The sequence below is a fragment of the Canis aureus genome, chromosome 4 (assembly GCF_053574225.1).
Source record: "Canis aureus isolate CA01 chromosome 4, VMU_Caureus_v.1.0, whole genome shotgun sequence".
Classification (NCBI taxonomy): Eukaryota; Metazoa; Chordata; class Mammalia; order Carnivora; family Canidae; genus Canis; species Canis aureus.
In genome coordinates this window covers 77,861,143-77,876,737 of record NC_135614.1, presented here as the reverse complement: position 1 = coordinate 77,876,737, position 15,595 = coordinate 77,861,143, and the positions used below count along the sequence as shown (strand labels likewise).

The window sequence follows — 15,595 nt, the reverse complement described above, 5'->3', positions numbered from 1 at the left end:
TAGGAAGCGAAAGAAACACAATGAGGCCCAAAACCCAGCCCTTCTAAATACCCCCATAACAACTTTTGACAGTCACAGGGTTCAGAGGAACTCTACGGATCTATTCTCAAACATTCAAGAGAATGTGGACCCTTTCTTAATGATCCGAGGTCATCATTATGAATATTCATTGCTGGATTTGCAACACGGTAATACCCTCAAGTGCTGTGAAGAATTCATATGCTCACCCTGATGGCCATGAGTCATCCTGTCATTAATTCAGGCACTTCTACTGGGTCACCTGTGCCCTCATCCATAGCCCTTACTTTACAAATGCCTACCTACGGTCACAAGGCACAGGCGCTGCTCTTGGCCTAGGCACACAGAGCATCACTAACCCACCAGGCCAGCCCCTGACTCCATCCTTTCCGTCTAGTTCTGCTGCCCGTTTGCAGCCACCCTCTGCCCCTTTCAGCGCCCTCTCCTACTCAATATGGCTACACCAGCTTCCAGCTCTCCTGACACCATCCCTTTAATGTGTTGGGGATTTAGAAACCTGCTGATACATTTGTTCAAATTTGTCTGAAATGAGAGTAAATAAAACCTAGATGCTGCTTCCATGAGTGAAATACAAATGAGACAGTGAAAGTTATAGTTAAGAAGGAGCCTCTAGATTAGCTGGGCTTTATCCAGCTTCTGCCAACCAGTAGCTAACGTGCCCTTGGGCAAAGGATCCAGTCCCTCTAAACCTGGACTTCTCCTCTCTAAGGCAGAGAAAGAGGAAGACAGTCTCCAGCTCAGAGGATTGTTAAGACTTACATATAGATAGAGCATTTATCCCATTACAGGGCACAAAGCAAACCTTTGTTCTTATTTAGCTTTATATATCTGTGACAACTATTTTTACCTCTAGAAACCTGGACTGCTGTTACCACTTTAGGGAAGTCATGAAGACTCGAGTCTAAGGTCACAGCCACACTGAGCTCTGATCTTGGGCTGTGACTCCTCAGGGTGTGTTCAGAGCAAGGACTGAGGGTTGTGGTGCTGAGGCTCAGACTTGGCTTTATTACACACTCGTGGTGTGACCTTGAACCAGTCACTCCACTTCTCCAAGCTTCAGTTTCTCATCCACAGAAATTATAAGATTACCCACCTCACAGAATGGGCATGAGAATTAAAATAAGACGTGTTTGTGGTATGTTTAACACGGTGCTAGCACAGGGTAAGGTCAGGGATGGAACAGGGCAGACTCACCAGTGTTATCATTTATGAGTTAGACTTCATGTAGGTGATAAAAGGCTTAGACATTGTATCAGGAGAAGTAAATACAACATCTCCGCTCGTCATAACACTTTGTACCAGAATGAGCCTTTAAAAATCATCTGCGATATGCCAGGTTTTGCAATGACATGTTGATAAACCCAACCACGTGACTTCTTTTAGGGTTTAATAAACTTAAATCTGAAAATAAATAAATAAATACATACATACATACATACATACATAAATTTAAATCGTTTTGAACTTCTCACACCCACTAAGGAACCCTAGCCTCCTGCCAGCCCATAGCTCCCAGCCAGTACTCTGAGGCTGCCCTTTCATTGAGCTATTGAAAGAGCAAACTCACTGAAATCATTCACACTACTGTGCCAGTGGGTTTTGACATCTTGAAGTCTTATCGAAGCTTCATTGTCTTAAATGGTTATGCATCTAAAAGAATTAGTGGAGCTGCCAAGGAGCCTGACTTACAAGCAGGAAGTAGTATGAAACCAAGTCCTTCACATATTTCTGCAACCTAGATGTATAGTTTGCTACAGAAATTGTTTGAAATTCATGCTATGACTATCTAATTAAAGGTGTAAAGTGCATTCTCTTCTCCTCTGTTTCCCTGAGTAAATCTTTTGGGAAAAGACAGCATCCACAAGCCCAGACACCCTCGGGAACCAGGCAATATGCATAAAGGAATGAAGAGAGCAATTGAATGGCATCATGAGGGACTGGTGGGGAAACACCTGCAGTGCTTTGGGAGGGAGCTCCATCCGCTCCAGAAATAAAAAAAAGTCACCAGAACTTCTGATGTTTCCAGTTGATCCAAAAATGAGCAAGCCCTGATCTTTAAAGATGGATAGCTGATTTCAGTTTAATTGTGAAAGGCAAAATGAGAAACACATTAAGACGCAAACTCTGTGCCTTGGGTGGTCAATGTGTGTGTCCTCTGCTAAGGCTTTTTTTTTTTTTTTTTTTTTTTTTACAGTTTAGGTCATCCTGGCCATCTTAATGTTAGGATCTCACATAAATTCATTCTTTTTATCCTCACAGCCATCCTATTGGGTAGGTACTGTTTAATATCGTTCCATTTTATAGACAAACAAATTGAGACACACATTGATCCCCAGCCAGTGTTGAGTAGGGTTGAGCTTCTAATCCAAATGTGTGGCGTGCCAGAGTCTGTTCCTAACCACACTCTGATACTTTCTCTCATGATAATATACGTTGGAATTTTTTCCCAATATGTGGAAAAATACCTTCATCTTTATTCTCTGATTCAAGTTTTGGGTTTTGGTTTTTGTTGTTGTTATTGTTGCTTTTTTTTTTTTTTTTTTTTTTTTTTGGTCTCAAATGAGTAATTCAAATCCACAAATATTCCTTGAGCCTGGACTACACATAAAACACCATTTTATGTGCTGTAACACATTTGATTTTATCTTCATTAATGCAATGTGTGGAATATGATTTTAGAACGAGGGTAATACTGTTAAAATAGCTTCATCTGGAAATACATCAGTTTGCAAACAGATTGGCATATTATCCACAAATATAAACATTTACAAAAAAAAATCAGGCATCATTTGATGGCTGTTGCCATAATGATTCATTGGCACAAGAGAAATGCTACGTGATGAGAGATGCCAAAGCTGTTTGACACATTTCAATGGAGTTCATTACACACATGAAACAGAACCAATTTTACTCAACAGTGACTTTGACATTTACAGAAAAATGAAATGGAGGTTTAGAAATGAAGACTTCATGTGAAATCTCTACCAAAAATTGCAAATTGGTTATGTCCTTATGCCACCACTTCTAGATCAGCCATGTTCTATAGATTTTTTATTCACAGCAGGTGGCAACTTACTTAAAACAAAGTTTCTTGGTAGATCAGATAATTGATCTTGAACAAACTTAATTGATTGTAAAACTCTTCTCTCAGAATAAAGAACATATATATTTTTAAAGATTTACTTGTAGAAAGGCATTGAGATACCTTTGGCTTCGCTCTGATTTCACAGTTCTGCTTCTTGAATTTGCTGGGTTTTAATGGAGTAAATATTTTCTTCATGCCCACTGCACCCAAAGACTGTGGGACTAGAGCAATTTCAGGTTTAGAGTTGGAATGAGAAATGTTCAAAAGTTGTAAACAACCAGTTGTTTTCTACTTCTTTAATGATATAATGTGAGAAAATATACCAAAACTTAATAAGAGAATTATAATACTTATATTCCCTTAATAAGGGCATTGTATTATTAATGGGGTATGCCGATGGTTAGGATGACTTATGTGTAGACGATATTTTCAGAGATGTTTTTTGTGAGCAGCATCATGCAAAATACCATCCTACAGCATTTATATGCAACGCCATTTATTTGAAGAAACAATTTCTTACCAGATTTTAAAACATTCTCTTACTATGGTAAATGGTTAAAGTATATTAATAATGTTGCTTATTAAATGCTTACTGTGCTTTCAATGCCCAGGTTAAAGTTCTGCATACCAAAGAATGAATGTGCTTGGTCTAATTTGTAAGCCTAGATAGTATTCTAGTATCATTGCACTGATTAGAATTAATCAAGAATACTAGAACAAATGTATGCTAAGTCTGAATTCTAAAACTTTAAAGTAATTATATTGCTTTTAAATCTGCCTAGTATTTACTTATTTGTTTGTCTGTAAAAAGTATAATAAAATCAGTATCTCAAACCTAGATAACACAGTTGAGTCATTTAGACTATTATCAAACATAAGTCACTAGAGAAGCGATTCAATCAATAGAGAAGTTTTCTAATTAGCATATTAATTATTTGCAAATAAAAGGTGGTTTCAGAGTACTCCAGGGAACTTGAATACATTGCAGTTTGTCTTTTTATTCTATATATCCCTATGAAATATTTCTACATTGTTAATTTCCAACAATCTAAGGGAAAAGGTTTTGCTAATCAAAGGAAAACTTTACCCCAGCTTCTGCATTAATTATCACATATTCTAAACTGGTAGATCATGAATTAATGAGGTCTAGGCTCCTCCTAAATGACATGGATTAAATAAGAGCTGGACTTGACCATGTATGTATTCTTGTGAAGATGGAAGTATATGTGCATATTGGCTGAATAAAGTTACAAAGTATACAATTAACCCTGTGTGGGCCTTACCCCCCTATCCATAAACATCTTAATTACCTTCTACACATCACTGAAAAGGGGCTACTGTAAAGATGCAAACTATTTTTTCTGGATCAATCATTTCTGCACATTGAATTTCAGAGTATACAAATGACTGCCTATAAGAAACAGAAATTCCCTCCAAAAAGCCAGATGCCAGCAAAAAAGAAAATAAGAAGTAGAGGTGTGATCTATTAAGTAATCTTTTAAGTCCGTTGCTAAACGATCATTAGGCTGCAATTAGGCAGTTCAAGTTTTATTTTTATAGAGTTTTTGATATTTCTAAATGACTTGCTCTGAGTGCCATGAGGGGATGGTGGCGTAAAGGTCCAATATCCACTTTGTTTTGCGTTCTTTCCCCTCCCACTCTCTAATCTTCTAGTTCTTTCCTGATTGAATACCACACCTGCTATTTTAAAATTCACTATGTGTGCCCTACTTCTTTGTCCTTTTGATTTACTTCTTGACGTCCACAAAATGACCCAGCACAGTTGATTACTACTTGCCATGTAGTTCCCTGTATTTGGACTGCTCAGAATTCAGCAGCTTCACCATATTTCTCAAAGTTATGCTACACGGGGGCCCTTTCCCTCCTTGACCTATGGCCATTTTGCCTCCTAAGAATCCTGTATTTTGCATCTGAGGTTTTGCTTGTAATATTTTTTTCATCATATTTTTTAGATTAAGTAAAGTCTAAAATATATATACATCATTCATTCCTCATTCACTTAAACTTTATCAAATTCTTATCCCATGTAGCATTAGAATAATAACAGCATGTTAATTATAAGAAGACACATTTGTCCAGTACCATTTTTACAAGGTCAAAATTACTACCTTGAAACTGGTTCTGATTTTTTAAGATTTTATTTATTTATTCATGAGAGACACAAAAAAAGAGACATAGGCAGAGAGAGAAGTAGGCTCCATGCAGGGAGCCTGATGTGGGACTCGATCCTGGGACTTCAGGATCACACCCTGAGCTGTAGGCAGAGGCTCAACCACTGAGCCACCCAGGCGTCCCATGGTTCTGATTTTTTTTTTCATGTGAATGAAGTAAAGATGATTTTTAAAATCTTAACATAACAAAATGGAAAGGGGAAAAAACACAGATTCTATGAATGAATCCATCCTCCAGTGAACTTTCCTTTTTGCCCACATTCTTCATGCAGCCAGCAGGCATAAAGCTTCCACCTTCTCTGTTTTTACACTACGACTGTGAAATCCCGAATTGAAGTCTACACAGAGGAAAAAGATCAACAAATGGCATAATTCTGATTTTTAAAGTGCTTCTATTTTTTAATTTTAAAATAATTTGTCTCGCTCAGAAATGCTTGTAGAAAAATGTTCAAGCAGAAGAGGGAAACCTATGCTATCTTTTGCAGACTCTTGTGGTGTGCTGTAGATGGATTCTTCATGCATCACAGTAACAATAGCAATAGTGATAACAATAGTTATAATAATAATAGCAGCTGATACCTATTAATACCTTACTAAATGCCAGGCACTGTTATAAGTGCTGTGCATGTAATGACTTAATCCCTACAACACCCTATGAGGTAGTCACTATCATTATCCTCATTTACAGAAGAAACTAAGGTACGGTGAGATTAAGCAGTTCACAGCAACTAACAGAGCCTGGATTTAAACCCAGGCAGTCTGGCTCCAGCACTGACAATCTTCACCACTGGCAATCCTGCCTATCACGAAGTATTAAATAAGAATTGCTAAGTTATACATTCAATAGTCCAGAGTTCGTTGGAGTTTTTTAAACTATGATTTTCACACAGAAGTCTATCCCTCTAAAAAGCTAACACTAAATATGAGTGGATCACAGTAATTTTAGTAATTTTGCATATTGAGTTTTTAACAAGGACACACCCTGCCAAGCTGATACAAAATGAGCTGGGTGATGGCAAATCTAGATGTTCTAACACACTTAGAAACACTGCTTAAATTTGCATCACTTTAAAAGCTCATTACCAACTAAGCAAAAAAAAAAAAGAAAGAGAAAGAAAGAGAGAGAGAGAGAGAGAAAAGAAAAGAAAAATAAAAAGAAGAAAGAAAGAAAGAAAGAAAGAAAGAAAGAAAGAAAGAAAGAAAGAAAGAAAGAAAAGAAAAGAAATATTTGACATTTTGGTATCTGTGATATTAAAAAGAACTAATATTTAATATTCAAGTGGCAACAGCTTGTAGAGTTTCCACACAATGCCCACAGGGATCGATTTTTCTTTAAAATGGCCCTTAGGAGTCTGTCTTTTAAACAGCTGACACCTCCATTCTCTGAATCCCTCTTTCCTGCCAGCACCATGGGGCACACACTGAGTGCAGCCGCAGACATGTAATTCTTCACTGCAGGATTTGTCTATGCAAATAATGGAGAATATGAGAAATTAAGAAAAATGTAATTTCCACTGAATCGACCTCAGTGTAATCTCTACTACTAAAAATGAATAGATGTCTTCAGAGGGCTTTTCTCCATATGCTCCCCCAATCCCCTTTATATACTATCCAGGAGAAGAGAAGAATTGTCATGGCCTAATTGATCATCAGTTATTCCACACCTGTACCAAGGCTATCTAATGACAAGTATACGATTGCCTGGCATTTTTCCAGGATGACTAATTGTCACAGTACTAATTTACTCACCTGTGGAATTTTCAACTCCCCCCACCCCCCACCCCGCCTGCTGTCAGGAAGATGCATAGTAATGGAATAAAGGTTTAAAAATGCTGAACAGTATGAAATTCTTCACTGATATTCCAATAGAAAGCTTTCACTAAACCGCATGTTCGGTTGACTATAATTACTCATTGCTGGAATAAAAAAAAAAAATCAGAACACTGGTCATATATACTTTACTAGGTAGAATAATAGGAGACAAGTGAACATATCTTTTCTGACATAGAGAAAAAAACAATTCTCAGATTACCTAAAACAGATTTCATCTGCATTTATTCAGTGAAGCTACCAAGTTAATTACTCTTACGTTCTACATTACCAAGCGCTTCATTTTTAGTGCTAGTATTATCTAAGAAAATAGTTTTCTCATATCGAATAGTACAATGAAGGAGTAATTTGTTGGATTTCCAAGAAATGTGGAAAAGTTTAGGATGGAAATATAGGTATGTATTGCTCTAATTACAGGAAATAGTAAACCACACCGTAACATCTTTGCTAGACAGTCTGGCCCAAGGATTTTTTTAATGCGAGATTATGGTCTTGAAAATTAATATTTGTCATGGAAAATCATTATACACCAGTATAAGAGCTGACTTTTCTGGAGACCTTGTAGTCGACTCTCCTCACTGTGATACTGACATATATTTGATGTACCTGTGAAAATTACCTAGAAATTATTTGACCAGTTTTTTGTATATATCCTTGATGACTTATGATACAAGTAAAATTTAGAGATGAAAGCCCAGGATTTCCTACAGAAACTTAAACAGAATTGCTCACTTAACTCCTATATTCTGCTATATACACATTCTATAGGTTGTTCAGTAACCCATCCTATAGTGTTATTAGGTCATATGAGGGGGAAAAAAGCCTCCTGGTCAAGTTTGGGAAACCCTTTATTAAATGTAGGCTTGCATCATTGTTATAAAATTTTCCTTCAGAAACTTCAATATGCTAGCATGCATTCCGAAGAGAAGATGGTGTGGTTTTTTTTTTTTTTTTCTAACCTTACTTGACCTGGGATAGACCCTACAGGCCGGTCTATTCCCACCCAACACATCTTTGAAGCCAAGAGTCTGAAGAATAGGCTCTGTCTTGACTTAGGCTGATGCATCACAGGTACTCAATACATTCCAGTGAAACTTCAACGTTATCCACTTTCAATCGAACCGAAATTGTCTATGATATTCTTTGCTTCAGACTTGTTCATGGGGATAAATATGCAAATGGAATCAGAAACACAGACTCGTTCCTTCTAACTAGATCTCGGCCCACATACGCGAGAGGAAAAAGAGTAGTGAAATAATCGACTCTGGCATGTTGACCTACAGCAACGCTATGACTTAAAATAGGATTTTTAAGTGATAGAAAAGGAGAAAGGAAAGCAGCAGCTTCCGACTCGGCACATGCCTTCCATTTAGCATATCTGAAAGAACGGTTTCCTCACTTCAAAATTGATAGCCAACTTATTTTTGTTGTTTCGCTATTCAAATTTCTGTCCTCTTTTTCCAGAGCTTATTTGCTCTAACACTGAATTTTAAGCATCTCTAAAAATGTTTGATATGTTATTATTCTTTCCAGATATCCTCTGAGAGCCAAGCAAAGAACATTAAGGAAGAAAGGAGGAATGATGCTGGAAACAGTGCAGTGAAAAAAGACACTTCAAGGAGCAGGGTACCCACTACCCAGAGACTGGACTGTGTCATCAGAATGAGAACTTACCGGTACTTCTTGCTACTCTTTTGGGTTGGTCAGCCCTACCCAACTTTCTCAACCCCGTTATCCAAGAGGACTAGTGGTTTCCCGGCAAAGAAACGGGCCCTGGAGCTCTCTGGAAACAGCAAAAATGAGCTGAACCGTTCGAAAAGGAGCTGGATGTGGAATCAGTTCTTTCTCCTGGAGGAATATACGGGATCCGATTATCAGTATGTGGGCAAGGTAGGATTCCATTGGGCGCTTTGACATTCTGGTTTTAAAGCCTGAAGAAGTTACTCCTAATAAATAGATGGGGAGGATGTGAACTGTTCCCCCAATACAGTAAGAATTGTTGCTTATCTGGTAAGACCTTTTTTTTTTTTTCCCTTCACTTGAGTAGTTTCGGGAAGAAGACTGTAGCAAGAAGCTGGGAAATGTTAGCAATGCAACAAAGAAAGAAATGCTTCAGTTGAAAAAGAAACGCCCACAACCATCCACATAGGATTATCATAAATCCTTTAATTTTTACTTTAGCTTGAAAAATGTGGTCCGGCTATTCTATAAAGTAGGATGGTATTAAAAATAGGAATAGAGCGATTAAGCTGTAAGGGAAGGAAGGCTCCTTTTTCTCATTCTGAAAGCAAACATTCTGAGCGTCAGTCCTTTGGCCAGGTTCAAATTAACTACTTCTTAACACTGCTCCCGACAGTGCCATCCATTCTCTGACCAAACGGAGCCCTTTGTCCTCAAAATCCACCACTGCCTCAGATTTGGTTGCCGTTACTGTTGCTACCGCCGCTGGGTTTGTCTTGTCTCAAATAATTGGCAAGAGCCAGGCATTTCGCAAACTTGTGACTTAATTGTGGCAAGGTTCACAAAAGAGACAAATGGTTATGTAAAGGTGCTAGTTCCCAATATCATCTGACCATTTTATTGACTCTAGAAAGTAGAATGAGGAGGCGTCACTTATCATAGCCCTTCGAGGTTACTGGAGCTGAGTCAGGGAAACAGCTCGGTTAGACTGTCATCGTGAGTTTCACTGAAATTTTATCATCAGCTACATTCTTGTTGCAGAGTCTCTGCATACTGCAAAGATGGGGGAAAAAATAGAGACACGGATTTGCACTTTTGCAGGGTTCTGTGTCCCACAATATGGTATTGATAGGAAATGTAATTGTCACATACCCTTTATGTAAACAGGATGAACATAACAGAAATGATAAAATGTCTTTGTTTATGATTGCAGCTATGATTTTGAAACGACTATGTTGGGATATCATGCAAATAGCGTAAATTTTGCAGATTCCAAGGGCTGCATGTTCACATTCCAATCTGTTATCAGATATCCCTAAATAAGGAGGTGCAAATATTCTCTTTAAGTATTTACCACTATAAATGAAGGAAAGCCATCCATGGCTTGGGCTGAGGTAACCAGGCATTGTTCCAATGAATGAATTATTAATGTGGAATAAAGTAGGAGAGGAAGTATTCAGTGAAGGGGTGAACGTCAACACAGATTCCCCAAGGGTTTAGCCTTGTATTTGATGTGAAACTCACACGCTGTGTGACTGCTGGAGAAAGACAGTCCACTCACCTGTACCTCACTCCATGTCCTTGTGAAATCTGACTGGCAAGCACTGTATCAACAGAGCAATGGTTGTAAATAATAATAATCATCATCTTGCAATCTTTAATCTTTGCAATTTTCTATAGTACAAATAACATTGTCATAGAAGATTAAGTCGTTTTAAATGCTTTAAGTAATTGATTCCCCGTTCTTTCCATTTTTCTTCTAAAATCGTGATGCCATTTTATAGCAAAAATACTACGTATTTTTAAAGAAAGGCTAGGATATTTCAGGATGCTAGAAGCTGAAATGGAGGAAACTGCATAGGAATCAGTTTACCATGATCATTGTGAGAGGTAATCTTGCCACGGGGAAAAGTTTTGAGCTGTGGACTCCAGCAGATCTGAGGCTGCGTCACTGCACTGCCATTTGTGTGGCCCCAGCCAGGTTGTTAACCTTCCGAGGCTTTAGTTTCTTCGTCGAGAAGAAGCAGGAGGCAGTGCCTACGTCATGGAGTCGCAGTGTCGTTAAACTAAGAGAACTAGTGGCTGGCACATAGGTGCATAAGGATGTTCTTATTATTGGTGACAAAATCCATGTCTACACTCTATTAATGATTATCTGTAATGCATTGAAGTGGGATATTGATTTTTATATCACTGCAGAAGTAAAATGAGGAAATTAAGGGATCTCTCAGTGGGTGAGAAATGTAGAGGATGGTGGCAAAATCCCTTCCCAATCACAGCTTCAATGTAACTAGTCAGAGGTGGATATTTCTTTTGGCAGCTAGACATATTTCCCTACCTCACCATCATCCTTACCTCATTCCACTTCCTTGTGACACATAAGAGAATATCTGTTGGGGGAAAAAAAAAAGGCCAGGGCAAATCACTGAGGTTGCCGTGGTCCCCAGCATTGCTATGTCAGATGTGTTTAAGAGGTGTTCTTGCTCTATTAACAGGGCATTTCCCCCCGAATCTACCTTTGGGGTTATGTTTGATCAACACATGAAAGGATTTCAGTATAACATACTTTTACTAATTAAAAATAGACCGAAAAAAAAATTTTAAGAAAAGTCTGTTCCTTATGTAGCAACAGGTTGGTCTACTTTTAAGTAGATCTGGGACAAAGCATATACCTGATGTTAAGAAACTTTTGGAAAAGAACAAGAAAAAATAGGATTAGACTATAGCAGAGGTTCCAAAACATTCTTGGTTCACGGTACCCTTATTATCTCAATAATTGGTTTCACAGTGTGCTCAGGACACAAGAAACAGGTCCAAACAACTTAATAGGTATTTTTGTTCTAACAAATAAGTAGCTATTTGGGGGAGGGGGGAATACACAGCAATTAACAGAAAAAATAGTATTTTGATCTTATTGTGAAATAATCAGAGTTCCTTACTGACCGGATGCGGGCGCCTACTGGGCACTGCACAACTTCTAAGGGTTGACCCTGCCCCTTATTTCCTTTCCACATTGATTTTGCACTGTCCCCGCCCAGCACGGACACTGTGGGGCATCCGGGGACAGATGACATCACCGAAAGGAAGGTAGCACCACCTACTGTTGAAACTGTGAACTACCCTGTGAACCACCCGGAGCCCGACGGAGCCCAAGTGTCGCTGTTTTGCTCGAAATCCAAAGAAATCCGAAAATGCCTCCGGCCCCCGTGGGCTCCCCGATGCTCAGCGCGCTCGGTCGGCGGGAAGGGGTGTCCCGGGGCCAAGGGAACCTTAAGCCCTGCTGTGGGCCGAATTAAGTGGCAGTTCCCAGAGTCTATCCTTGGGGCCCGGAACGAACCAGGTGAAGACTGACCGCGCCGAGGGCCCGAGGCCCTAAGGGAGACAAGTGCGGCCGCGCCTGGGGGCGGGTGGCCGTGCGCTGCGGCTGCGGCTCCGGTCCCGGGGTGCAGGAGGGATCCCCGGTTCCCGAGGTGCAGGAGGGATCCCCGGTTCCCGAGGTGCAGGAGGGATCCCGGGTTCCCGAGGTGCAGGAGGGATCCCCGGTTCCCGAGGTGCAGGAGGGCGGATCCCGGGGTCCCGAGGTGCAGGAGGGCGGATCCCGGGGTCCCGAGGTGCAGGAGGGCGGTGGTGGGAAGAGGGAGGGAGGGAGGGAGCCCCGAGGCCGGGGTGACGATGGCGCCGAGAGACCAGGGGACACGTACAACCTGGAACACGGGGCGAGGCGACCGGACCCGTGGGCCCCCGGCCTGTCCCTGGGTCCCGTGGCCGGTGAGGCGAGCGCAGAGCCGGGGCGCAGAGGGCGAGGGAGGGAGGGAGGGAGGGAGGGAGGAAGGGAGGGGGAGGGAAGAGGTAAAGGGGGGAGGGAAGAGGGGGCAGAGAGGGGCAAAGGTAAGGACAGAGGGATAAGGATGGGGGAAGGATGGGGGAAGGGGGAGGGAGGAGAGAGGGAGAAGGGAGTGGGGAAGGAGAGGGGAAGGGGGGGGAAAGGGGAGGAAGGAAGGAAGGGGGAGAGCAGTAGAGACGGGAGGGAGGGGGAGGAGTGGGGGGAAGGAGAGGAGGGAGGGGGTGGAAAGGGGAGGGAGAAGGGAGGGGAGAGGGGTGGAGGGAGGAAGGAGGGAGAGGGGGAGGGGGGAAAGGGGAAGGAGGAAGGAAAGGGGAGGAGAAGGGCAGTGGAGGGGGGAGGGGGAAGAGGGGAGGAGGAGGGAGGAAGGGGGGAGGGAGGGGCGAAGGTAAGGAGGGAGGAAGGGGAGAGGGGTAGGGAGGGGGAAGGGGGAGGGAGGGAAGAGGCGGGAGGAGAAAGGGAGGGAGCGGGGAAGGAGAGGGGGAGGGAGGCAGGGGAGGGAGGGGGGAAGGGTACACCTCCTGGGCCCGAGGGTGGGGAAGGCCCCTTACGGGTGAGGGTGAGACGTTGACCGTCCAGATTCGGGTTTAGGAGCAGCCTCCGCGCCTCCCCAAGAGCAAGGCGCCGCCCCAAGAAGGCGGTGGCAGGTAGGGGAGCGAGGGAGGAAGGGAGGGTTGCCCCGTATGGGTCAGTTCCTGGGCTTAAGACTGAGATACACAGACAGACGGGGATAAGGGATGGGATTCTGTTCCCCGAACACCTGACCATCTGGGGGCGACTTCAAAGGATCTCGTCATCCTTTCGCCGACGTCCTCTGCCCCCGGATCCCCCGTAGTATCTGTGATAAGCGAGGACGGTGCCAGATCAGAGTCCCCTCCGCCAGAGAATCTTAGTTGGTTTTGCGTTGTTTAGGATGCTGATATGGACTCGGCCGCCTATAGGGGCCGCGATGGTGAGAAGGCGGCAAGGTCAGCGGCGACACGGCCAAGGTCACGGGGAGGCAGCGGAGGGCGGACGCCGAGACCCTCCCGACCCCGCAGGCCGCCCGCGGGGGGAAGCGGCGCTACCGCTGGCACAGAAGACCCGGAGGCACCTGCCCTCCCGCCAAGGGGGGACAGGAAGGCGGGTGGATCTCGTTCGAAATCCGCCCAGGTTACCTTTGGCTTGAGTGGACTAGCAGCATCGTCGTTGGCAGAAGGGCCCTGCCAGCTGCACACAGTGTCGCAGCTCCTCGATGATGATTGCGGTGGAGACGAAGTTCAATACGAAAAGAAGAACGTAGGTCCGTAGAGACTAGATCCTGGGCTTGTGGGCATCATTAATACAAAGATGAGGCACGCCTGGGGGGCTCAGCGGTTGAGCACCTGCCTTCGGCCTCGGTCGTGACCCTGGAGACCCCGGATCCAGTCCCACGTGGGGCTCCCTGCATGGAGCCTGCTTCTCCCTCTGCCTGTGGCTCTGCCCCCCTCTCTCTCTGTGTCTCTCATGAATAAATAAACAAAATCTTAAAAAAAAAAAAAAAAGGATGAAAATATTGAAAACCTCAGACCTTGGCCCAGTTTTAGGCAAAAGATTTGCACATGCTCATTAAACTGCCCACAGCAATGTGGAATTCCCTGGTCTTCTCCGTTTTATTCTTTACAATGTTCTCTCTGTTCTCTTTCCACATAATATGTATACATGAGATGAATCTCCATTAGAAGCATTCGAGATACTTCTATTTGTACCGGCATACCAGGAGTTCTGTTTTCATTTGACAAACTGTGCATTTTCATAGATATTTTCTGATGTTGCCCTTTTGGAAGTTGATGCCCTTTTGGAAGCTGATGATGGTTTTCTCTTGTGGAGTTTTCCCCAAAAAAATAGATATGCTGTGCTTTCTTTATTTTTTTTTAAGATTTTATTTATTTATTCATGAGAGACACACAGAGAGAGAGAGAGAGAGAGGCAGAGACACAGGCAGAGGGAGAAGTAGGCTCCGTGCAGGGAGCCCAATGTGGGACTCAATCCCAGGTCTCCAGGATCAGGCCCCTGGCTGAAGGGAGGCACTAAACCGCTGAGCCACCCCGGCTGCCCTGTGCTTTCTTTAAACAACATGAAAATTTGGGTTCTGTTTGAGGCTGTAATGTACAGGTCCTCCTAAGATGCCTGTCTCCTGAGTCTTTAAAATTAATGTCTACCCCATTTAACAAAGGATAATTAGACAGTAGTTTATTTTGTTTTGTTTTGTTTTGTTTTTTGCTTTTTTGTGGGGTTTTTGTTTTTGTGGGGTTTTTGGGTTTTTTTGTTTTTGTTTTTGTTTTTTTTGAGCCAAGAGATAGAAGTTTATTAAGCAGAGAAACAGAGAAAGTTCTCAAAAGTGAGAGGGGTCCCGACAGGGTTGCCCAACAGTAATGTTTTAACGGTGTGTAAAAATAAAAGTTGTCATCCATATACCCCCTTAAAATTAGTAATGAACAGTTATTTGTTCCTCGAATCACATGGTCTGAATTCAGTAAACACGAAGCAATATGATATTCATCCTGGAAGGCCACTTAAAAGATGCTATCCTTAAGATACTGCTTTCTTGTATTCCTTTTTTTTTTCTTTCTTTTTTCTGAAAAGAGCCTCTTAAGTTTCAGTATAGAAACCTCCTGGCACTAATTTGAAGGGTGATTCGGAGAGTCATTTCACCACCGTCAGTCACTTCAAACAGCAGCATCTGATTAAAAGCATCGTCACGGCTAACATTTCCTGAGCATTATTGCTTCTTTCCAGACACTCTGTTCAGGGCTTCGAGTGTCTTATCTCATTGATCCTCATAGCAACACTAATGCCAAGATATGATTTATATCCCTGTTTTACAGATGAGTAAACCAAGGCTCAGAGTACTCAAGTATTTCCGCCTAAGTGCTCAGCCTGCTAGACTTGGCAATGAGCTTGGCTGAC

At 42.3% G+C, this 15,595-nt stretch overlaps 1 protein-coding gene and 1 long non-coding RNA gene across 2 annotated transcripts in view; one reads left to right on the top strand and one right to left on the bottom strand.

The window, feature by feature from the left end:
* Positions 1-10,965, bottom strand: part of LOC144313045 (uncharacterized) — a 29,403-nt gene extending 18,438 nt beyond the window's left edge. Inside the window, exon 1 of the long non-coding RNA XR_013378725.1 lies at positions 10,700-10,965. This is a non-coding gene — a long non-coding RNA (uncharacterized LOC144313045). The remainder of the gene's footprint in view (positions 1-10,699) is intronic.
* CDH6 (cadherin 6) overlaps positions 1-15,595 on the top strand; it is a 123,449-nt gene that overhangs the window by 59,510 nt on the left and 48,344 nt on the right. Inside the window, exon 2 of the mRNA XM_077896355.1 lies at positions 8,680-9,036. Coding sequence (XP_077752481.1) covers positions 8,809-9,036 — 228 coding nt within the window. The 5' untranslated portion in view covers positions 8,680-8,808. The remainder of the gene's footprint in view (positions 1-8,679; positions 9,037-15,595) is intronic.